General features: G+C 36.1%; 1 protein-coding gene across 3 annotated transcripts in view; it reads right to left on the reverse strand.

The window, feature by feature from the left end:
* Positions 1-8,481: 8,481 nt before the first annotated feature.
* The window catches only part of LOC129721037 (potassium voltage-gated channel subfamily H member 8), a 54,275-nt gene continuing 35,912 nt past the window's right edge, over positions 8,482-26,844 (reverse strand). For all 3 annotated transcript variants that reach the window (XM_055673086.1, XM_055673087.1, XM_055673083.1), the window contains 9 exons: positions 22,317-22,496; positions 21,487-21,605; positions 21,258-21,338; positions 21,093-21,188; positions 11,778-11,931; positions 11,594-11,709; positions 11,209-11,522; positions 10,039-10,255; positions 8,482-9,976 (listed from right to left, as the gene is read on the reverse strand). In XM_055673086.1, the coding sequence (XP_055529061.1) occupies positions 9,080-9,976; positions 10,039-10,255; positions 11,209-11,522; positions 11,594-11,709; positions 11,778-11,931; positions 21,093-21,188; positions 21,258-21,338; positions 21,487-21,605; positions 22,317-22,496 (2,174 nt within the window). In that variant the 3' untranslated portion in view covers positions 8,482-9,079. The remainder of the gene's footprint in view (positions 9,977-10,038; positions 10,256-11,208; positions 11,523-11,593; positions 11,710-11,777; positions 11,932-21,092; positions 21,189-21,257; positions 21,339-21,486; positions 21,606-22,316; positions 22,497-26,844) is intronic.

The raw sequence follows: 26,844 nt of genomic DNA on the forward strand, positions 1-26,844 counted from the left end.
AAACATATAAAATGCAGCTCTGTCTGTCTGTCTGTTTCATATAGGCTTGGATACTACCGAACCGATCGGTGTGAAATTTTGTATATAGGGGTTTTAGGAGCCAGGAAAGGTGACTAAGATAGTTCGAGACCCCTCCCTTTTCTGCAAGGGAGGGGTCCCATACAAATAAAACACAAATTTCTGCACATCTCGAAAACTAACCAAGCAAATGGAACCTAATTTGGCATGTGGATGTTTTTAGGAGTAGCAAAGATGTCCATGTTGATTCGACACCCTTCCCTATTCTGGAAGGGAGGGGTCCCATACAAATGAAACACAAATTTGTGCACATCTCGAGAACTAACCAAGTACATAGAACTAAATTTGGTAGGTGTATGTTTTTAGGGGTAACAAATATATCCATAATGGTTTGACACCCCTCCCTCTTCTACAAGGGAGGGGTCCCATACAAATGAAAAACGAATTTCGCACAGCTCGAGAACCAATCAACCAAATACAACCAAATTTGGTATGTGAATGTTTTTAGAGGTAACAAGTATGCCCATAGTGGTTCGACTCCCCTCCCTCTTCTGTGAGGGAGGGGTTCATAACAAATGAAACACAAATTTCTGCTTATCTCGAGGACTAACCAACTAAATGGAACCAAATTTGGCAGGTGATTGTTTTTAGGGATAACAAATATATCCATAAAGGTTTGACACCCCTCTCTCTTCTATAAGGGAGGGGTCCCATGCAAATGAAACTCAAATTACGCACAGCTCGAGAACCAATCAAGCGAATATAACCAATTTTGGCAGGTGAATGTTTTTAGGTGTAACAAACATGTCCATAATGTTTCGACACCCTTCCTTCTTCTGGCATGTCTCCAAATACCATTTCGAAATTCAAGATGGCGACTTTCCGTTTCTGAAAAATAGCGGCAAATGACCAAATACCACCCAACATGGGTATTTCCGGAATTGTAATGATGCACTGAAGCCACAAATCGACCTCAGACAACATTTTGAATTGTAAGATGGCGACTTCCGGTGTCTGGAAAACAGCCGAAAATGATCAAATACCACTCAATATGAGCGTTTCTTTAACGAGATTGACGCAGGAAGGCCGAAAATTGTTCCCAAATGCCATTTTGAAATCCAAGATGGCGACTTACGGTTTCTGAAAAACAGCGGCAAATGACCAAACACCCCTCAATATGCGTATTTCTGGAATTGTTATGATACACTGAAGCCACAAATCGACCTATCAACCTCAGACAACATTTTGAACTGTAAGAGGGCGACTTCCGGTGTCTGGAAAACAGCCGAAAATGACCAAATACCACCCAATATGAGTGTTCCTTTAACCAGATTAACGCTCAGAGGACAGAAATTGTTTACGAATGCCATTTTGAAATCCAAGATGGCGACTTACGGTTTTTGAAAAACAGCCGAAAATGACCAAATACCACCCAATATGGGTATTTCCTGGATTGTTATGATGCACTGAAGCCACAAGTTGACCTCAAACAACATTTTGAGTTGTAAGATGGCGACTTCCGGTGTCTGGAAAACAGCCGAAAATGACCAAATACCACCCAATATGAGTGTTTCTTCAACCAGATTGACGCTCAGAGGCCAAAAATTGTTTCCTAATGCCAATTTTAAATCCAAGATGGCGACTTACGGTTTCTGAAAAACAGTGGCAAATGACCAAATATCACCCAATATGGGTATTTCCGGGATTGTTATGATGCACTGAAGCCACAAATCGACCTCAATTAACATTTTGAATTGTAAGATGGCGACTTTCGGTGTCCGGAAAATAGCCTAAAGTGACCAAATACCATCCAATACGAGTATCTCTGGAACGATAATGAAGCTGAAAATGGACCTCAGACACCATTATTGATTGTAAGATGGCAACTTCCGGTTTCTAAAAAACAGCCAAAAATGGCCGATTTCCATACAATATGAGTATCTTCGGAACCAGAATAATACACAGTAGCTAGAATCGACCACAGACACCATTTTGAATTCGAAGATGGTGACATCCGGTGTCTGGAAAACAGCCGAAAATGACCAAATAACACACAATATGGGTGTTTCTTAAACCAGAATGACGCTAAGGGGCCAGAAATTGTCTCCAAATGCCATTTTTGAATCCAAGATGGCGACTTACGGTTCCTGAAAACCAGTGGCAAAGGACCAAATACCACCCAATATGAGTATCACCGGATGCTGAATGATGCAAGGAGCTATAAATTGACCTTAGACAACAGTCTGAATTGAAAAATGGCAACTTCTGGGAAACAGTCGAAAATAACCGAATACTACTACATATGGATATATCCGTAATCGAAATGATGTAGAGCAGCATTGACCACCATTTTGAATTAGAAGATGACCACTTTCAGTTTCTGGAAAACAACGATAATAACTGAAGTGCACCCAATATATGTCCCGAATAGAGGTCATGTACAAAAGCCAAAAGTCGAGGATGTTGTCATTCCGATAAAACCAATCATTTTTAAACGATATAATCCAATCGCAAGGAATGAATGAATTTGAAATGTTTAAAATTATTAAATTGAACACTAAAATAGGCGGGACGAAGTTTGCCGGGTCAGCTAGTTTATGATAAAAATCTTACCTTCAAGGAGCACACTATGGTTGGAATCGTGAAATTTCACGACAAAAATCTGTAAGTCGGAAACCATAGATGCTAGATATTTCTTGTCTTCTAGAAAGTTACTCTACTAAGAGGAATCTATGTTTTGGTATGACTGGTTACTAGGGTGGTCCTATTGTACTCAAAATAAAAATTATAACTTTTTTATCTTATGGCATAGAGCAATATTGTCTTCCACAAAATTGTAGCTAATTTAATTTCATGAAACTTTGTTAAAAAAATTATTGATCTATTTTTTTTTCACTGTTCTAGGACAATTTTTACATATTCATTCGGGGTGGGTCTAAAAAAACACTATTATTGCTCTAGTTTTTTCAGCTTCATTCGGATTTTAAAGCGGTGGTCGAGTGACTTTTAGTACGTAAAAAACTGCATATTTTGACCCTAATAGATAATTGCTAACCTTTCAGAGAAAAAAATTACAGGTATTTTTTCGTTCTAAAATGACACTTTCTAGGGGCACCCTACTCCCTTGTTTGCACATATATGCAACAACAACACGTTTAGGATGAAAGTACATAGTTTCACCTTCAAAATCCATTTTGAAGAATTAGTCAACTTTTGTTCCTTTTAGGGTTAAAATGCATTTAAAAACTTGAAGTTTTCACACAAAAATTTGCTAACCTACCATTCAAAACTATCTAGTTATTCCAACTCGATTTTTATTTGGAAAATTCGTTCGAGTGACTTTTGGGGCACTAAAAAGCGCTTATTTTGATGTCAATAAATAGTTTCCAATGCTCGTTGAAAATAAATTATTGTTAGATAAAAAAGTTATAATTTTTAATTTGAGTACAATTGGACCACCCTAGTAACCAGTCATACCAAAAGATAGATTCCTCTTAGTAAAGTAACTATCTAGAAGACAAGAAATCTCTAGCATCTATGGGTTCCGACTTACAGATTTTTGTCGTGAAATTACACGGTTCCGACCATAGTGAAGCACATTGAAAATATCCAAACAAAGTGCAATAAATAAATATTATAATATATGTTTTTATCCTCTTATCAACAGAAATTCTAGACTTTGTCTCAAGAATAAACTGTTGATTTACAAACAAATATTCAGACCAGCAATGTTGTATGCAGTCCCCATCTGGACAAGTTGTTGTACAACCAGAAAGAAGATGCTTCAAAGGATTCAGAACAAACTCCTGAAAATGATATTGAAGCGTCCTCGCTGGTTTAGCACGAATGAACTACACAGGCTTACTAATGTGGAAACATTAGAAAATATGTCAAACCAAATTATCAATAAGTTCAGACAAAAATCGTTGCAATCCTCAATTACAACGATTAGCTCACTTTATAGTCAGTAAGATAGGTTTAAGATTACATTAAGGTTTAATTTTAAATTCCTTTTTTTCTTGACAAGTAGGTTTACAATTTTCCTACAATTATATTCACTTAATTGCGGAAGCAATCACAATCTATTAATGAAGTAAAGCTTATAATATATATAATAGGGTTGATATGTCACCGTTTGTGGCAGAACACTCAATGAAAATTCTGAATAAATATTAGTGAATAATTAATTCATCACAAAACATCCCCCCTTTAAAAAAAATGCTTAAATACTCGAAACTCCTGAAGAGGCCTCGAAATTTGTGTTTGCGTTATCTGTACAAATTGCTGCCACCTTATTCTGCAAAAAAAAACTATTCTATTGCATTGCGTGGTCATTTAGATCTAACGACCTTGAACGCAACTGAGAAAGGTCTTTTTCGAATAGGTATAAACTAGAATAAAAAAAGGGAGCGTACGACTATGAAAAGTGAACAGTTGTCAAATTGGGCATTGCTAAGTTGCGAATACGGTTGACTGCAGAAATTGAGGATTGATTATATAAGGGATAAGGTTTCCGCGGAGATTCCTTATAAGAAGATATCCTAAAAATTCCTGACAGTTTTTGTAAAGCTTTTAGAAACAAATAACGGGTTTAAGGTGAAACGGGATTGTGGCCTTTTCCTATACAATTTTGATGTTAGAGTTCTTTTTACTTCTGTATTTTGATCGTAAAAAATTCGGCTTCCACTAAATAAACAGCTCTCAAATTGCTACTTCAGGCATGCAACAGTTGTGAAAACAATTGATCAAAGTTTCATGTACGTAGTCTTCATAAATCAAGAAAAAATTAGATTGCAAAATTCGAGTTGATCGCGACCACGTCCCGATTCACCTTAAATACGTACGATAAAAAAAAACTGTTGTTTTATTTTGAGGTCCCCACACAAGACTCGGGCTTCGAGCCCCCACAATCTGGCATCTGGCTCTGACTATCACAAAATGTCAATGTGATTGAAATAGTTGCCCGTGTTTTGTTGAATTATACTCCTGTTACTTGGGATGTAAATTATACTTAGAGTGCCTATATTACTAGAGTGGCGACACAGTCAAAATTGGACTAAGATTTTTCTGTTCGTATATCATTCCAATCGAGCAAACATCCAATTAAACTCGTGTGCAGAAAAGAGAAAATATGGTCTCTATTACAGAAGACGAAGCGAGCGGCGGGTTACTCGTCTGACCAATTTTGGTATTGCAGATGGCGAGTCAGCTGGAATTTGGACCTTGGATGACATGCCATTCTAATGTCACTGACGCCGGTACACGCCGGTGAGCCCCGCCATCTGAAATTTAGCGACGCTAATTGCTATCTGGAGAATTTAGTTCGCTAAACGCTAAACTCATATCAGCGAAACTTTCGCTAATTGCTAACTTATTATTACATAGATCATCATATGGTTGTGTTTATCATGAAAGAAGTCCACATGCAAAGTTTTTGCTCAATTGGTCTTTGGGAAGTCGTGCGTCAAACCGGTAAAATTTCACTTTTTTGACCAATAAAGAAAAGAATGATATCGAACATTCCACGTCCTTTTTTCATCGGTCAAAAAAATGAAACTTTCATCGCTTTGAGGCACGACTTCCCGAAATTCGATTGAGCTGAAACTTTACATGAAGATTTTATTCGAGACGACGAAACTTTTGAGCTTTTCCGCTAAACAAAATTCGAAAATAATTTTTTTTCCCATACAACAAAAGGTTTGAAATTAACAAAACGATGTTTATTAGGGTGAGGCAAAGTTATCGATTTTCCATAACCAAGTTTTTTTGGTTCCTTTTGGGGCCTAAACTTACCTGAAGTCGATTGGCTTTGTCTCCGCTTGGCGCATTGCATTTCAAATTTATATGAATATTTATATGGGACAACCTACTTTTTTGCTGTTTGGGGCCTCAAATAGAACAAATGGTTCTGGCTTTCTGCTATCAAGTTTCGTTTTTTACTTGATGGTTTTGTAAAAGCAAAGGACAATAAAAATAATTTTGTTTGTATGTAAGATACTTACTTTTAAGAATGATTTTGTTTATAATAAAGTAGAGTTGAAGTATGATGTGTAGTGCACTGCTGCTTGCCGAGTTTCTTACGTGTCAAAAAATTAATAATATAAACGATAATATTAAACGATAACTCTAACCACATTCAGGATAAAAAAAAACATTCGAATCATTCGAAACAATTTATGTAAGCAACTCACAGTTTTTGTGAATATTTTTTTGTCGCTTCTCCAGCTAACATGAGCATTTTCGGAATTGGAATGATACCCAACCCGATCAGAAAGAAAAAACGAAAATGTAACAGAAGCTGTTAGTTTGTTACGAGGAAAACATTTCAACTTGTGTTTTCAACTTGATCCCGTTGGGTGTTAAAATAACAGAAATTATAACAAAAATAATTCTACTAGTATTAAAACCATATCAAACTTTGTTACTAACGTATCAGTTTTCTTACGAAATGTAATATCATATAGGACAGTATTATAACAACCATTGTTAGAAACAGCAAGTTTTGATAGAGAAGAATAATTCTTTAGAATTGTTTCAGAAAAACTTCATTTCAAGATTTGTTATTATAACTCATTCCGATTTTATTTTGTTATTAAAACCATATGGGAAAATACAAAATCGTATCAAAATATTATTTGTATCTCGTGTGGATAGAATTTTGTATTTTTTTTTTAAATTAAATGTGGCAGCTTCCGTTTTGTGGAAAACGGTAAAAAATGACCGAATACTACTTAGTACGGGCATTTCCGTTATCGAGATGATGTCCAGAGACCGAAAACCAATACAAGAAACTATTTTGGAATTCGAACTACTGACTTCTGGGTTTTGGGAAACAGCCTCGCTAACAAACTCAACTAGTTCAACTGACAAATGCTGAAATCTCAACTCCAGATGTTGTTGATATGTTTTCTGGTATTCTTTAAAACATCAAAACAAGAATATGAATATTATCATTATTTAATTAAAATGCATTCATAAAAGTATTTAAAAATTATTCTACTACATATATTACAAATTTTACCACAATGTCCATTTTTTAACGAATAGGTAGTCAAATCCCCCATCTGGTCTCGAGGTACGATGCTGGCCTCACAAGCCGGTCGTCGTAGGTTCGAGTCTCGACTCGGGAGAGACTGTTAGTGTCAGTAGGATCGTAGCGCTAGCCCCGCAATTGTCCTGTACACTTAACGGTTGGCTGCGAAGTCTGTGTATAGTAAACAGAAGGTCAAGTTCCGAATCGGAATGTAGCACCAAGGCTTTGCTTTGCTTTTTAGGTAGTCAAATATTCGGCCGAATCATTAGCTCACTGAATCTTGCTTTTTCGTATTTGGTTGAAGACCGAATATTTCTATTCGTTACAGTTTCAATATCTAAAACAATTATTAAATCTTAGAATTCTTCATCAGTTACACTGGTCGACAAAAATGCCCTTAAGCTCAAACTGAAAAATAATAGATTATAGGTGTCATGTGAATTTTGATGCCCCAAGCAAAGATAGAAGTACTTCAAAAGGCCGCAGAACAGTTGCTCGCCAGTTTCCTCGCTTCTAACCGTCTGCTTACGGGAAAATTTTATTCAAGTCGCTGAAGAGACTGAAGACGCTGAAGAAGCATAAAAATTCACAAGAGTGATTGAAAAGCGATTAATTTTCCGGTTCGATCTCTAGGATTTTTTTTTTCGCTGAATGAATGAATTAAATATTATAGCTTTTTAGCTGTTCCTGTGAATTGTTGTGACTTTAGCCAGTTCGAAAATGCGTAAAACCTTCAGAGACTTATATGAAGTTTTATTATAAGCAAACGTAGAAGAGACGAAACCTGCGAACCCCTGGGATGTGCACGATAACTCTGCGGTCTTTTGACGCACTTTATCTTGCACCTAAACTCACAGGAATGGATGAAAAGCAATATCCTTTTTTTCAGTTTGCGCTCTGCGTTAACCAGGGTAACAAAAGAAAAGAGTTAGGTTCCAAAGATGAAACTGGCTTTATGTGGTCCAGCGTTAACATCATGTTTTTTTCAATTGCATGAACCGCACTATTTTCATTAACCCGTACCAGCACAGAATTCCCCGTGAATATTGTACTTTATTCAACTTCAAATAGCTACTGCGTTTATGTACAAAACTAAACTAAGATGTGATTTTCTCTGTCAAGCGGCATCTATTGGTGTTCATAAAAGTATTGCCAAACGACGGAAATGTAATTAAATTTCATTTTTTAGAAATGTTCAATGTGTCAAGTAATGCCATATGGCATCATTGGGCTGATTCGAGTTAAGTAAACTAGGAAGATGTTCTCGATTATTGAACAATTTATCACAGATAGAATAATAAAAATCTTTTTCATCATTAAAAGAATTAAACAGGGTTTTATTTTTATGATACGATTGCTAACACACAGGGTAACGTTTTCTAAAACTGAGAATATAACTGAATTATTACTCCAATGAATTTACTACACAATTACTAGCATTATTTACGTTTGTTTATTTAAAAGTAAATCAATTAAAATAACAAATATACTACAATTTTATGCTACATGTTGCATATCATTCAGCGAAAGTTTTCATAACTCAAGATTAGGCAATGGAGAAGTTTCCAATGTACACATCACAAGACTTTATATAAAAAACTAACTTGTTTGTGAGCTCGGCAAAACAAAGTCGATGTCTTGAGTATAAGTAATAGTAAAAGAGATGCATGAGAGTGGTGCAAAATACTCTAGTTATGGATATCAGTACCACCGTCGATTGTAAGGGCTCATTGGAAAATTTAACACTGTTGAATATTTCAAGAGAAACTGGAGCAGCTTATGATAAAAACTCAATATTCAATTACAAATGACGTTAAAATCGTTGATTCTTTCGGTTTTTTTTTTTCATATGAAACACCTGATTGTCACTCGAAAATCGATCCGAAAAATGAAATACACATAATGCTACAAATTATTATTAGGAAGAGTGTTCTCACTAAATAGTAATCTAATGCTTCACTCTATGAATATTGAACCTATTGTTCACTCATAATACTCGTATGTAACTGATTGGGACTGAATTGTTTCTCAGCTACCACCAAGGGAGCGCGAGGATGGAAGATTTTTCAGCCCTTTCTCAAGCGTGTCGACATCTCCAGCTGAAAAACGGTTTTTGACTGGAACTCGTTCTTGTCGACGCAAAACGTGATTGCCAACTGATTGCTTCAACATGTTAACATTTTCATCTATTAGTATAGAACAACAAGTTCCACCCGTGAGCCCTAAACTGACGTCTGAGTCTGGTATCAACAGTGGTAAAGTCTCTGTGTTAAGTGGTGTTAGAGAAGATATGTTATTATTGTTATTATTGTTGATAATTCTGTCGGAATCCGCACTTAAGTCAATAGAATTGTTACGAGTGTTTAATGAGTCGCTGTCGTTACCTTGTTTAGATACATTGGTGTTTGTTTTATTGTTATGATTGTTTGTGCTTTGCACCTTTGGTGCGATTGTCTCTCTCGAACTTGCCAACTCCGAGATGGTATTCAATGGGTAAAGTTTCACATCAGTGTCATTGTTAAACACAGTATTGATACCTAAAATTTTTAGCACTAAATGGGGATGCGTTAAAACTACTTTTTCTAATGTTTCAAAATCAATCACATTTTCAGTCTGCGTTGAACAAGACATCTCCTCTGAATATTTCTGAGACATTATCGATTTCCGCCGATACATATGTTCGGAGAAAGTTTCAGTTCCATTGGGACTAGGTATAGCTTCACCGAAGGCATTCATTTCTCTGCACCACATCTCTGGCGGATGAGAACTACTGCGTGCTAATGCCCCATTCGTATCTCGCAAAATACCCATAGCACCGTTCTGTAAGTTAGGTATCGATCGTGCGGGCGGAAAGTGTCCTAAATCGAATTGGGAATTTATAGTAGAATAGGTCATTTCCTGAAGAGCCTGAATTGCATTCCGAACCTATGAGCAATGACACTATATTTGTAAATTATCATGTTATGTAATGAATTTCAGATACTCACCTCTATACTAAGCGCTGCTACATCATTGTGTAACGAGGTAACCTGTGTATCTAACCGTTCAACCGAAGCCCTTGCTGGATGAGTTTTTTCTTTGCTGCGAAGCTCCAGGTTCAGTCCCTCAATAGAGTTATTGCTCTCGGTTATAGGATTAATAGCAGCCTGCACTGATCGTTGACGCTCGACACGTTCTCTCAGAGCCACCAACGATTTGTTACGACTGTAATATTGAAAACAATATCTTATTTGTTTTTCGTTTATCATTTTGCAGCTTAAAACTAGCGAAAACCATTTTATTATTAAAATCATTTGAGATGTACACGACAACTAAAGAACCTTTTCAGAGATAATACGAAATTTTGGGATGTAATTGCTAACTACCACAGATTTTCATGTTTCCACGTTTCAGTTTTTTTCCGCCGAATCGTGACGGACGACGCGACCTATCTTACCCTGGATGGCAACGACTGGCAGGGCACTTCGTATTTTGATTCCCCCACGAGGTGACACCAAGTTTCCCAATAAGGTGCTGCTGTGGCTGACAATCAGCAAGAAGGGGATGTCAAATTCGGTCTTCTTCCGCTCCGGAATGGCCATGAACGGGACATTCATAGTACAAATTGCATGCCAGAATTTGCGTCGTTCATCAAGAAATACCATAAGGGGGAAGACGCTGTATTCTGGCCAGATCTGGTGTCGGCCCACTACTTGAAGCGATCGTTGGAAGAAATGGAACGGTTGAATAACGATGTGGTACCAAAGTTGGGGAACCCGCCCAATATCCCCCAGCTGCGTCCCATCGAGAATTTTTGGGCAAACTGAAGCGTAGAATCTGCTCCAACAATTTTGTCGCGAAAACTTAGGGGGAATTAATGAATAAAACAAAGAAAGAGCTTGAAAACATGCCTACGCGCATGTTTTCGACCGCCATGGTGAATGTTCCGGTTAACTCCCGGAAGGCCGCTCGCAAGGGCGTATATTTATTTTTGCAAATAATTCCCATTGATGGGAAACTTATCAAACTCAATTATCTGTCTTAGTTTTTTCATCACCTTCCGAAAAAGTCCATTTTTTAACGCAAACGATAAGCGTATAGGTCTAAGATTTAGATTTTCCAAAAATTCTAACAGAATCTGCTTGCTAAACAAAAATTTGACTATCTTGTATGATTACCTGTGCACAAGTTTCGCGTGTCGCGGACTAGCTGTTGTGTTATGTGCGGGTGATTTGCTCAGCGATGTATTTAACGGAGATGTCGTGTTCGATTCCACGTCCGATTGATTTTCATCGTCTTCGCTAATGGACGGCAACGCAAGGCATGGGGTATTATTATCCGTTTCCTCTTCCGCTTCATATCCCTCACGCAGGTTATAAGTAAGATCATGCTGAATGTCGTTAGCAAACTCTTGTTGGTACTCCGGATAAAGCCGCAAAACGTCTACCAGTCCATTCATATGGATACTTTTCAAATCACAATATGTAAGAGCCTATTCAACAATAAAAAAATAAGAGAGTTCAAACTATTTGCTCACTAGTTGAGCGTCACAAAGAAACTAACCTTAACATCTCCACTGCTTTTCACAATAGCGTCTTGTGAGCCTGGATTGCCGGAATTCCCCTGACTGCTATGCAGTAAGTGGACACTTATATCACAACCAACTAAATCACCTTTTCCTAAATTAATTAAGAAGTTAAGTTTAATTTCCAAGAACACGAATTTATCGAAAAATCCATTTTGTTACCTAAAATGGCGACAACCATATTGTTCTGCATCACCTCCATGGATCCATTACAAATATAGTATATATAGCTTAATGCATCACCTTTGTGAATTAAATATTCACCCGGAGCACAAAAATTAGCCTTGATATGCAGTGATAGAAGCTTCAAGCAGCCCTGTGGGAAACATAATCTGGTTTGAAACAAACATGTCAACTAGTTGTAATACATAGACAGACTACAGACCATGTTCTAAACAGATGCGCAGAGAGTGAGGCTAAAAACTCAAGTGAACCGTTAAACCGAGACTCCAAGAGATATCAGTGAAGGGTTACCATATTTAGTGCTTTTCTCTTTGCGTATCTCTATATAACACATTCTCTAAGTCAGACTCATGCTAGATGTAATTATAACCGAAAAAAATGAGAATAATTGAGCAATTTCATAAAAAATGCCCCAATTTTAATATTTTCTAAATCGTCATTTTTGATTTAGCTGAACTTTGCTCAGTTTCTATGGGCTTAAGGTGTCTTTTTGTGCTTTAGGTTTTTTTTGAACCACGACTAATTTTTGAAAAAGGTTTATGTGAAAATGGCAGATTTTCCAGCTACTCTCGAGTTACGATGCTGGTCTAAAAAGCCTGACTTTGTAGGTTCGAGTCTCGGCTCGAGAGGCACTGTGAGCAAAATCATCATATCAAGAAGACTGGGGACTCTGCCTGGAATTCAGCGACAGTTCTGGCAGCGCAGTCTTTTGAGTAAAGGTGGAACTAGAGATTCTCAGAGGGAGAGATAAGCGATGAAAAAATCCGCTGATTTGGCAACTGCGTTTCACATATCAGAGGTGCCAGATCTCTTCTCAAAGCGCAATGTTTACTAACTTTTTTATTCTGCTCGTATAAATGATGGTGGAAGTCCTGGGGAATAATAGAGTACATCACAAAAACCGTGAAGGTGTTAAATCTTATGTTTATGTTTAATTTTATATACTTCTATAATTATTCTGTAGACCATACAAAGGGTTTGTGAACCACCAGTTAAAAATCACTGTGATGAAGCAACTTTGGAGCATTCTTTGGCTCACAACACTCTTTTCGCATATCTCTCCCTCTGAGTATTGCTAGGTGGAACAGACACAGATAGGATCACCACATACGCACACAATGTCTTTGCATCGATGCAATTACCATTACTTTCATAACAAGCTCCCAACTTTAATATATGGAGTGCACTGTTTGATTTGACGCGTGTAATTTGTATGGGATCGATCCAGATGCTAGTTTTCTTGATATAATGATTTGACAGTAATTGTCAGTAGGATTGCAGCGCTAGCCTCGCAATTACCCTGTACACTAAACAGTTGGCTGCGAAGTCTGCATACAATGAACAGGAAATCGAATCAGAATGTAGCACCAAGGTTTTGCTCTTCTATATAAAAACTAGTTGGCCCGTAGTGGCTAGCCACTTTCAAATTCATTTTGGACTATTGAAAGTTGGTATTTAATCTAACATGTTGAATTATTTTTTTGAAATATCGAAATGAAGTTCAAGATGTAACTATGACAGAGTAGGCAGTGTGACTTTGCACTCGTATCCAAGTGAGTTTTAAAACTTGCTTGCACTTTTATTTTCGGTTTGCCCGTAAACCCTACTAACAGTGCATTACACTTGAGTTAGATTTGAGTTTGAATTCTGCACAACAACAATTGCATAAAAATCGAATTGCGATGAAATTCGCGTCGCGTCTGCTGCAACAATTTGTTGCATTGACCTATGAAAGCATAAATTCGATCTAAAAACAAAACTCATCACGTCACATCATCGCCTGCACCATTGGATACATCGTGCACTGCATGCAATGCACGCATTTAAACTCAATCGATCAGAGTGTGCGGTGCAAAAAAACTCAAACCATCGAGAGGAAGCAGACTCAAGTTGGATTCTAATCTGGAAAAGTGTTACTCAGTTCAACTTTGCACGAGTTCATGCCATCACTGAACTATGATACTATCGACAATTCGATGCAGATGGCCAGCACTGGTTTAACACTTAATTAATTATCTAAATTGCGATAAATCCTTTGTTCAGTAGATCATGAAAACGCGTGGATTGATTGCTTACTCGAAAACGAATCTGCACAGCTGTTTTCTCCAATATCTAAAGACTTTTTCTCTATTCTTTGATTATTTTCGAAAAACTGTTTTCAAAAAAATTTTTTTTAATTTCATAACTTGAATAATAGTTGATTTTCTCAATTGTTTGATGTCACATATGTTATATTCAAACTAAACTTACAAATAACTAAAAATGAATGTGATTGAAAAAAACAATTTACAAAAACCATTGCTCACGAAAAAATACTGGATTACTCAAAAAAATATATTGACACATGCAAAAGTTTGTCTCTGCAATTTGTTATTAACAATAGCAAAGCTTGGAATAACGAAGTACTGTCATTGATGGGTAGTTCAAATCCCTCTCTAACACCCCGATATAACTTCACACATGATAAATGACGCGCATGAAACATCTGTCATCTGCGTTCCATCACAGAAACCTTTTCTAGTGTTGCGTAACAACATAACAATCCTCATCCCATCACCACCACCTTTGTCTACTTCTTTGTTTTCATCTCCTTCTACATAAACAAACAAATATTATTTGATAAGAAATGAAAAAAAGTTGGCTTACTGTAGCGCATTTGCAGGATAGTAGATAAACCTATGTTTAATTTTTAAAACTTTGAAAATTTCATGTCGATGTTCAAAAATATCTTAAATCAAAATAGTACATGATGTTTAAAAATAATGACCAATAGCTTAACCTGATCCCGGCGGAGAGATATCAGTTTTTACCTCAAAAAATGTACTTCAAACTCTTATTACTCATCAACTATATACACAATTAACACAAACTCTATTGCATATTGAAGATCAATCTGTTCTCTAACCTTACTGAATAATTTCATCGAGAAAATTTTCTAGTATAATTATTGAACTTGAATCAAAGTTGGAATGTCACCCGTCGGGAATGGGTTTATCTTATACACTTATTTTTTTGTAACAGCTAAAATTTTCACGTATCACAAATAAATTATCCCTTCTCCGTACATCTTGAACGTCGTAGTATACTTAAAAAATAAATTTGGGGTACAATATGTGCAGTATGCCTTGTGTAGGTTAGATGTCTTTCCTATTTTTAAAAATATGAAAAAAAATCATATTGCTCTGTCTTTATTTAAAACTTTTTTTGTAAATTTTGTTAGAGCTTTGAGAAAGAAAGTTGGATAGTTCTCAAGTGCGGCTTGTCACGCGCCATAAGCTTAACTTGAAACTCGATATGGTGTTTTGCATAAAATAGCTTTGCCGAGTTACACCCGGTTTTCATCAATTTTTATAAATACACTTACACTACACACTTAAAAAAATCCAAACTGCTTATTTTCTCGAGCAAAAGGATCATAATCCCCATCATGTTCTTGACTTTTTCATAGTCTATCCTCAATGAATTAAAACAGGTACTACCTTATTCCATAACTTGACAACCGAATTTTGATGGCAATGCCATGACATTACAGAACTTATTGGACATGTAACTATAAAGTAACGTTCATAATCAACTGACAGTGGTTTGGGTAACTTTAGATTTCATTTACATGCTTGATATCTTTGATACTATGTCTTTCTTATATCTTAAAACTGCTTTCTACTCTTTATTACGTTTTTGGCGGTTTTTGTCGATGCACTGATGCATCAGAACCTATAGCCATGTGCTAATTTAACACGTGTGCCGAACATTAGTTAAGACGCAGTTAGCTTTAATTTCCTTGCACTTTCTGCATACCAGGCGAGAGGAGGTGAGTGGAGGATTAAAAGCAAAGGTCAGAACAGCAGTGTTTGCGTTGCTACCCACAAAAAAATAACAAACTTTAGTGTACCTCAGCTTCAGAGTTTTCTTGGGAAAAAGGCAATTTGAGTAACTTTCGTTTGTCGTGCGCGTTACTGAAAGACAAGCAAACTATATATATTCCGATGGCACTGCAGGTTACAAATAAGAGCCAGAATGCTTGGTTTGATCGGTGTGAAAAATGTCTTCGGCAAAGTTGCTGACATTAATTTCGACCTTTTGGAAAAAATATATACTAAGGTCTTTTTTACGCGAGGGATGCTTTCCAAACTTGTATGGGACCGCATAAAAAAAGACTTTTTTGAGTTTAATTTTTAGTATTTACGCCAAATATTGTGAATTTTTTGAAAACGGATATATGATTACTCTTGGCCTGAAAGGAAATGCACGATTGAAATGAGGTTGATATCTTGTACCGTTTTTGAGTAAGGGAGAGAGCCGGATATTCTGACCACTAGACAATATGGAAATTTTGAGTAATGGAGAAAAGCAACCCGCGTAAAAAACGACCTTACTTTACACCGTAAGATAGAAAAAAAAAACAATAAAAAAAACTCACAAATGAGCAAGATCGCGCCAAATGACCTATGGTCGAATATCGACCATTTTTGATTTGAATGAAACTTTGCACACGTATTTGGCTTAGCAAACTGAGCATTTTCCACAGATGGAGAGATTTTTTACACCCATGAGTTACATTCTAAAAGTTTTTTTTGACCGAAAAAATTAAAAATAAACATTAAATTTCAATTTAAAAACCTAAATTAATCCACTTAGCGGTCAGACCCAGCCTTTCTCATTCAATTTTTTATTTGTAAAAATAGATTTACATGAACGCTTCAATCCAATGAATGTATATTCACTCTTTAGGTTCTAAAATATTGATGTTGTAATCTTTACATATAAAAATGCAGTCAAGTCTGTCTGTCTGTCTGATCCATATAGGCCTGAAAACTACCGAACCGATCGACGTGAAAATTTGTATGTAGGGGTTTCTGGTCCCGATAAAGGTTCCTATGATAGTTTGAGACCCCTCCCTCTTCTGGAAGGGAGGGGTCCCATACAAATGAAACATAAATTTCTGCACAACTCAAGAACAAACCAAGCAAATGAAACCGAATTTGGCATGTGGATGTTTTGAGGGGTAACTAATATGTCCATAATAGTTGGATGAAACACAAATTTGTGCACATCTCGAGAACTAATCAACCAAATGGAACAAAACTTGGCAGGTAAATGTTTTTAGTGGTAACAAATATGTTCATTAGGGTGGGACAAAAAATAAATGTTAGCTCCCATGCACTTTTCGTGTTCCTTATGGGTCTCATAACAACTGTGTAACTTTTCAGATCAATCGGTGAAACGCCCGATTTGCGCCCGATTTTTAAAGTTTCCATACGATTTTATATGGGAAAATTCACTTTTTCAATACTTATTCTCTATAAATTCCCAGTTGGGTCCTAAAAATAAATCGATACATGATATTTGTAGGAAATTTTCCTGGGAAAAACTCTTCTGAAGACCGTAAGGCGCTACGATGCTTGTGGAAACAGCTATTCACCCCAAACTGATTGAATGTCTGACGAATGTTTTTAGAGGTAACAAATATGTCCATAATGGTTTGGCGCCCCTCCCTCTTCTGGAAGTACATGTTTCTGCACAAATTTCTGCACATCTCGCAAACTAATCAACTAAATGGAACCATATTGGCAGGTGAATGTTTTTAGTGGTAACAAATATGTTCCATAATCGACCTCAGACAACATTTTGGATTTTAAGATGGCAACTTCCGGTTTCTGAAAACAGCAGAAAATGACCAAATACCACCCAATATGAGTTTTTCTTTAACCAGTATGCCGTTCAAAATCCGGTTTGTGAAAAACAGCCTAAAATAAACAAATACTATCCAATATGAGTATCTCTGGAACCAGAATGATGCAAGGAGCTAACAATTGACCTCAGGCACCATTTTGAATTGCTAAATGGCAACTTATAGGCAACAGTCGGAAATGACCGAATAATACTCAATATGGATATTTCCGTAAACGTGATGATGCATAGAAACCAAACATTGACCCTGGACACTATTTTGAATTTGAAGACGACCACTTTTAGTTTCTGGAAAACAACCAAAAATACCTCCCAATAAGGGTATTTCCGGTGTAAGGTTGATGCCAGAAAGTCTGCTGATAATGACAGAATACCACCCAATATGAATATATTCAGAATCAAGGCGATGTACAGAAGCCAAAAGACGAGGATGTTGTCATTTCGATAAAACCAATCATTTCAAACGATTTGTTATTTGACTTTGATCATATCCTATGGCCGATCCGTCGTGCATTTGCAGACTTCAAACAAATCGCAAGGAATCAATGAACTTGGAACGTTCAAATAGTACGACACCACATTTAAATTATGTTGAGGCCACATATATAGATCAAAGCAGGTATAGTTTTAAATAGTCTTTGAATTTCTCTTCTTTCCATAACTTTTGAGCCACATATCAAATTGTTATGAAGTTTGTTATTTGTAAGTTTGAGAGATGACTCGTTCGTATGACACTAGTTATGTTCAAAAAAATCGTGTAATACTTGAGATAATAGACTTTCGTTATTTTATTAACAATTTAATACATAACGGTTGCTTAAGTTCGATTATAATCAAATGAAATGGGAACGTGTAGGGCAGCCGAACTTTGAAACCATGTGTTCAATCATAATTCATCAGTTAACCCTTACCTAGCCTGCTCATCTGATAATAATAATCACATTACAGATGAAGTTACAGTTCGATTACAGTAAAATTCAACAGGGTCTTATGAGGCAGCTAGACCATTCATTTGATACTAATTTTGTGGAAATCGGGTCGGCCATCTCTGAGAAAAGTGAGTGAGTCCAAGTAGTCTTCGGAATATGTTCCTATGCATAGCTGGATTTCACATTTTTAAACATAACAGGCAAAGTAATAGTCCGATTGCAAAACAAATCAATAGGGTCTCATGGGGCAACTGGACCTTCCATTTGACACTGATTTTATGAAAATCGGTACAGCCATCTCTGAGAAACATGGGTGAGATTAAACAGTCTTCAGAACACGTTTCTTTTCATAACTTTTGAACCACAAGTTCAATCTTCATGAAATTCAAAACTTAAGGGTTTTCTAGGTAGCCCGTTCCTTAGAGACCAATTTTGTTCAAATCGGTTGTGTAGTTTCTGAGATATTGATGTTTCGTGATTTTCACATTTTTAAACATAACCTTCAAACTAAAAATCCGATTACAATAAAATTCAATAGGGTCTTATGGGGCAACAATACCTTTCATTTGCAATTAATTTCATGAAAATCGGTCCAGCCATCTCTGAGAAAAGTGAGTGAGAATAAAAATCTGCACATACATACACACACACACACACACACACACACACATACAGAAAATGCTCAGCTCGTCGAGCTGAGTCGAGTGATATATGCCATTCGGCCCTTTGGAGCACTTTTATACTTTCGGTTTTGCAAGTGATTGCTATACCTTTCTAGGAGAAAGGCAAAAAAAAGAGTTGATTTTTTTTTTATTTTTCTATTAAAGAAACTTGACGGTAATACGCAACTTTTAAAAGAAAGTCCAGGATGGAGAAATGAAAATTAATTTTTTATGGTAGATTAATTTTTTTATAAAAATTCTAATTTAAACATTTTTCAAAATATTTGTATTCTGATGATTTCAAAAGATGCAGAGAGTCATTTTGAACCAAAAAGCTCGTGGTAGTTAACATTCTAAAGGCATCGGTTTTCGAGTTATTTTTAATTTAAGCTCGAAAAATTATTAATATTTAGGAAAATACCCGTTTTTCTTAATTTGTCCGTGGTTCTCCAGCAAAAACCATATGTTCATTGGAATGCTTGATCAAAAATATACAATTCATTCCTTCACAACAAAATGATTGGGCGAACGGTTCTCAAGAAAAGACAAGACAATTTTTTTTTTGTACAGTGTATATTTTTTATGGTGCATTTTTAATTCCCTACAACTCATTCTCAGACAGTTTTTCTATACAACCAACGGTTTCTGAGCTACAATGCTTCGAATAAAACCTATGCCAAAAGGCATACGCCCTTTTATAATGTAGCTCATGGGTGTAAAAAATCTCTCCACCTGTGAAAAATGCTCAGTTTGCTAAGCCAAATACGTGTGCAAAGTTTCATTCAAATCAAAAATGGTCGATTAAATTTTTCGCGTATTTCCAGGCGATTTGAAATGATTTTGCTCAAATATTATAATAAATATTTGAATAAGTTAAATTAAGATATGTCGAATAAGTTAAGAGTGAGATAATAACAAGTTTTAAGTTTCCATAATTAGTTCATACTCGTGGTGTAAACGAAGGTAGTACATTTTTAAGAAGATGTATTATCTTACGCTACTGGACAATGAACAAACAAACAAACAAATATCTAACACTTTTCAAAAATCTGATTTTTTTCTACGAAAACAACACAATGTTAACTAACCATTTATACTTGGAACTTGGCGAATAAAAAAATGAAAAAGATGTCACACCGATCAAACAAAACGTTCTGGTTCTAAAAGTATTTGAAATCTTCAATACCATTATACCACAACACATTTTCAAATATCAGTCGTGATTCAAAAAAGAACTACTAATCGCACAAAATATCGCCTGTAGCCCATAAGAACATCTGTGTCAACTTACAGCCAAATAAAAAATGACAATCAGGGCCGGATTTAGACGCTGGGAGGCCCGGGGCAAATTTGTCAGTGAGGCCCTCTTTTCTTAAAATATTTAGAGGTAACGTTCTGGAAGGTGACGAACAAAAAAAAAAGGTCGCCCCAGGATTAGGGGGGCCCCTTGAATCGGGAGGCCCGCGGCATTTGCCCCCTTTGCTCCCCCCCCCCTCAAATCCGGGCCTGATGACAATAAAAAATATTAATCTTGGTACATGTTTTTCTTTATATTGTTTGGAGTTTTATTACTTAACAGCACTAACATTCATATGCTCTAGTGCCAGAGTCAGAGATGCCAAAACTATTTCGCGTATAATTTGATCCTAATACAACTTAGAGCTTTAGCGTCTGTTAACGTGTTTCCAAATTTTTTGGACAACTGCTCAAATATGAGTTTGTCATTTCCGTTTTCGCTTTGACATTTCGCGTTGCATTTTGATGTCACCGCAAAAAAAAAACAAAAGAAATCGACATTAGAAAATTCAGCGAATATCTTCTATCATCAAAAAGTTATTTCCAGACCTCCACTGTTCGAATTCCACACAAAAAAAAATATCTAAATAGGGCCAAAACTTCGTTTCGGCGACAAATTAACAATTTTACAATGCCAGTAGGTATAAGATGGCTACATTTTACGGAAACATCTATCTATTACTTCACGACAAAACGAGAACTTTATATTTACATACTTGCGACGCCGATTCGAATATCGGTAGTTGCAAAATCTCTCGGTGTAGATGCATCGAGATATCACCTCTTAACTCCTCTGGAAATTCCTTCAAAATCTAGTGCACCACAAGAAAAACCATTATTACAAATCATATTTTCTACATCTAATATACATGTATGTTTACCTCGTATATATCGATTCCATGATTCAGTGACCACATCGTTTGAAAATAGTCCTGCATACGCTGTTTCAACTCTTTCGGCATCTACGAAATGTAAGGATGCGATGCATATGAAAAGGAACCAAGTGGAACACATAAAAATTTCTTCTCGTTGCTTGATACTGCAGTACGCCTCCCTTATCCCTAGGTTCACAAACAACATCTGTAATATGCGCGAAAATGGCACACTCACCTGATGCAACGCGATGAAATCTTTTAAATCACGCCACTTGCTCTGGTAAAGGGAACGTCGTGAATACATCCTTTGTATAATAGCTGTCACGTTTCCAAATACCACAGCATGCATTAGAGCTAAAAAGAAACGAAGAAGAGAAAATCCATCATCTATTTCCTATTTCGGTAATCTGTTGTGGAAACGTCGTCAATGTTGCACTTATTCTAACTAACGTCCATATTCCTGACGTGGGACTACAGTTTTGTTTATTCTATATGAATTATATTCTGTTGAAACTTAAATAAAACATGGAAGAAAACTAATCAATGGCAATTGGATTGATGGAACGGCCAGAAAATTTGCCATGTAAATTTTTCAAAAGATTGTCCAATAAATTTGATAAATTGTAAAACAAGCAGAGTTAAAAAAAGAATCGGCTACTCATATTACAACGACGCGAGCGAAAACTGACATAGATAATTTGGAGATTAGAAACATCGGGCTCAAGCTCCTGAAACTGAACAGCATATCGGATTGTTGAGTTGCTTTTTGGTTTGTTACGTTATCGAATTTATTTTGGGGGGTTTACTATTCTCAAAATTAACAACAAGTCCGTCATTTGTTTGCCAACTGGTTACATTGTATGTTTAAAAAAATATCGTATAAAGATAAATGTGGCCAAATCGATGTAGAAGTATGAGCGGGGACTTTTACAGAGTGTATCCCAGTAATTCGAAAATAAAAACGTTTTCCCTCGTCAAAAGTTAATTATTGAGTTTATGGTTCTAATGCTTAAAACGCTTCAGATCCTCTGAATTCGTTGTAACCTGCAATGTAGTAATACTCACCACCAATTAGCATCATAACGATGCTAAATATTTTCTCGGTGATAGTTGTGGGTGACACGTTGCCGAAACCAACCGATGTCAGACTGGTGAATGTGAAGTACAAGGCAGTAATATACGCTTCACCCTGTGTTACGTTCGTCACTGGAATCTTTAATCGCTCCGCCAAAGTATGAATCCAGCCTTGAATGAAATAAAATGCACAAAGGCAAAAAATGGTTTATAGTGGCACAAAGAACTACTGAAATTTCAATTACTTGTTGATTATTTACGGTCTATGAAATATTTCATTAACTAAGCTATTTCAATAGTACTAGTTTTGTAAAAAGTTTTAAACAACAAACCAATATTTTAGCATGGAGCCATAGGAAATAATAATGTTTAAGCATTAATTGGAAATTTCGATAATTTTTATCATTTCCGAGATTGCCAAGAGGCTCATTCAATAAAACACACTTTACACGTTATTATAGTTCGGCTGAATTGCCCAGTACTGTTCACGAGATGGTGATACAAGAATACATAATAGGCATGACAAATTATCTCCAGACACTGCAAAAGAATCAACGATTTGTAAGCGTTTTACTAAATTCTGTACATACAGGAACTATCATTACCATCATTACACTTATACGTATAATAGGTATATTCATCAAGTTAATACTCTTCCAGCATTGATGATGAAATAATTTCACGTCGTGTATGGAGAAGAACTTTATTTGAAAATAAAATGGGCATCGCCAAAATCTTCACCATTTGAAAATATAGAGTTCTCCAAGCGAAAACACACGAACACTACGACACGGCCCGCTTTACACTGTATATTGAAATTTGTGAGAGTGTGAATCAAACTCGGTAGTTTTTTATTCTCTTTTTTAGATGACAGTTCTCACAGGTGACAAAAAATTCTTACAGCTAACAAAGAAAAATCGAATACATCGCACTAATACAAACGCGCCTGGAGAACTCTATAGCTTTTTACCTTTCATTTGGGACCCTCCGGAAAATCATCCATCGTGGGCTTTCGAACAACTTTTTTTTCTTAAAATAGTATTCTGACAGCAGACCGTCTAACTACCGGGGGGATAGTACGGTGCTACAAATAAAATAAAAATGCAAGGACATTTGAAGTGACGTAGTTAAGGTTGTATGTTTAGTCGAGTGTAACTTTTCCAAAATTTGAAATTGAAGCTATTGTCAAAACCCCGCTTTTGGACCGTGGTTCACCTGTTTTTTTTTTTCAACTCTATAATTTTTCCATCAATTCTTTATATTTTAACCGTTTTGGAGAGGCGAAAAATAGGGCTTTCAAAATATATAGATATATCTATAAATTTCACCTACATGTAATGAGTAGTTTTAAAATAAATATATTGTTTATTTTCCTGAATTTGGTTACCTTTGTTCACAAATTTCCACACATTTTTATATACATTAAATGCTCTATAATGTGTTACAATCTTCACTGGGTGGCATCAGAAATTTTTGCATTTTCTTCCATTTGTAGCACCATGAAAAAAACAGCCCAAATATTATTGCTCGATGAAAGTCAAAAATTCTGATTTCCTTTAAAAACATATAACTCAGCGGATTATCAGCCGATTTACATAAAACAGCTTCTATTTTATATCGCAATGGTATATAGTTTCAAACTGCTAGTGTACTTGTAGCACTTTTCTTACAGAAACTACTGACAAATTTCAAGTTAAGTTGAAATCTTGCGTGGAAAAGTATGAAACACCTGTATATATTTTGGAAACTCTATCTTTCCCCGTTTCGAAGCGACTGAAACATTCAAAATTGGTTGAAAAATAACTGAACTAAAAATAATTTTTATGCCCTGAGGTAAAAAAGTTAGCATTTTGACCATAACTTCATAATTTCCTAAATTTGGTGTTTGGAAAATTTCTAGTACGAGTGAAAGTTACACTCGACTAAACATACAACCTTCACTACGTCACTTCAAAAGTTCACGCATTTTTTTTTTCATTTGTAGCACCGTACTATTCTCGACGCTCTGCTGTCAGAATAGTTTTCAAAGAAAAAAATGTTGTTCGAGAGCCCGCGATGGATGATTTCCCGGAGGGTCCCAAATGAAAGGTAAAAAGCTATACAGTCAGGTTATTTTTATGCGGGGGATACGTACCTCGTTAAAAAAACCGCGTGAAAAAAACCGCGTTAATTCGAAAATCCGCGTAAAAAAACCGCGTTAATTCGAAAATCCGCGTAAAAAAACCACGTTTTTTTTAAATCCGCGTAGATTAGTCCAGCAAGAAGGGCTTTAGAAAAAACCCGAGACGCTTTAGAACCAGTATTTAAAATTGTCCTCTTTGACGGTCATTCCGGATCTTTCGGTGGGCGGAGAATATTTTTTGGACTAAGTCTTTTAGTAGATAAACACTTAAACGTTTCTGGTTCCAACCCACGTTAATTCGGAAATTCGTGAATTTTTTTTTGAATTAGCGCGGTATCGCGTAAAAAAACCGCGTTTATTCAAAAATCCGCGTAAGAAAAACCGCGTTAATTCAAAAATCCGCGTAAAAAAACCGCGTAAATTCAAAAATCCGCGTAAAAAACCTCGTAAAAAAACCGCGTATAAAAAACCGCGTAAAAAAACCTGACTGTATTTTCAAATGGTGAAGAATTTGGCGATGCCCTTTTTTTTTCAAATAAAGTTTTTTTTTACCCTACACGCCGTGATTTCTGAATTAGAAGGCTATTTCGTAGCCAAAGATAAATCATACAACAGAAATCGTTCTTCAAGACAACTACCTTGAATAATGAAGTTGAATTTTACCAAAAAAAATCTTAAATAGGTACTTTAAAAACGGATTTCTTCAGACTTCCTATGCATCGCACTTTGTTTGGCCAGAACAATCCAATTGATACGTGTTGTCGTGTATTTAATGTTGTATCTGATTATTATGACTTAGATGTGAATAGGACTACTTTTAAATCTAGAATAAGCGAATTTTAAGGACTGTCTGTACGATACTATCGAAGACCAGTAAATAAATAAACGAATATAAATCAAAATTCCTTTCAGCCGAAATCTTAGACCGGACTTTAATCGGACGAAGTGAATACAGAAAGTGCTCGGGTTTGAGTAAGCCTAAATCGAAAACCTAAATTAATCTACCTAGTGGTCAGACCCAGCCTTTCTCATTCAAACTTATTATTTGTAAAAATAGATTTACATGAACGCTTCAATCCAATAAATGTATATTCACTCTTTAGGTTCTAAAAAAAGATGTTGTGATATACATATAAAAATGCAGTCCGTTCTGTCTGATCCATATCCTAATCAACTAAATGGAACCAAATTTGGCAGGAGAATGTTTTTAGAGGTAACAAATATGTGCATAATAGTTTGACACCCCTCCCTTTTCTATAAGGGAGAGGTCCCATACAAATGAAACACAACTTTCGCACAGCTCTAGAACCAATCAGTAAAATACAACCAAATTTATTATGTGAATGTTTGTAGAGGTACCTAACAAATATGTCCATAATGGTTCGACGCCCTTCCCACTTCTGGAAACGACATGTTTCTGTACAAATTTCTGCACATCTTGCGAACTAATCAACTAAATGGAACCATATTTGGCAGGTGAATGTTTTAGTGGTAGTTCCATAATCGAACTCAGGCAACATTTTGGATTGTAAGATGGCAACTTCTGGTTTCTGGAAAACAAAAATGGTCGATTTCCATTCAATATAATAATATCCGGATCTAGAATGATACACAGGAGCTCAAATTGACCACAGATACCATTTTGAATTCCAAGATGGCGACTTCCGGTTTCTGAAAAACAGTTGAAAATAACCAAATACCACCCAATATAAGTGTTTCTTAAACCAGTATGACGTTCAAAACTCAGAAATTGTCTCCAAATGCCATTATTAAATCCAAAATGGCGACTTCCTGTTTCGGAAAAACAGCGGCAAACGGCCAAATACCACCCAATATGAGTATCTCCGCAACCAGAATGTTGCGAGAAGCTAAAAATTGATCTCAGACACCATTATGAATTGTAGGATGGTAACTTCTGGTTTCTGGAAAACAGCCAAAAATGGCCGATTTCCGTCTAACATGAGTATCTCCGGATCTATAATGATACACAGCAGCTGAAATCGACCACAGACCCCATTTTGGCGGCTTTCGGTTCCTGAGAAACAGCCGAAAATTATCAAATAACACCCAATATGGATGTTTCTTCAACCAGAATGACGTTCAGAGGCCAGAAATTATCTTAAATACCATTTTGAAATCCAAGACGACGACTTCCGGTTTGTGAAAAACAGTCTGAAATAATCAAATACCATGCAATATGAATATCTCTGGAACCAGAATGATGCAATGAGCTAACAATTGACCTCAGGCACCATTTTGAATTGCTAAATAGCAGCTTCTAGGAAACAGTCAAAAATGACCGAATAATACTCATTATGGATATTTTCGTAATCGAGATGATGCATAGAAACCAAACATTGACCCTGGACACCATTTTGAATTTAAAGACGACCACTT

The sequence above is a fragment of the Wyeomyia smithii genome, chromosome 2 (assembly GCF_029784165.1).
Source record: "Wyeomyia smithii strain HCP4-BCI-WySm-NY-G18 chromosome 2, ASM2978416v1, whole genome shotgun sequence".
NCBI classification, from domain to species: domain Eukaryota; kingdom Metazoa; phylum Arthropoda; class Insecta; order Diptera; family Culicidae; genus Wyeomyia; species Wyeomyia smithii.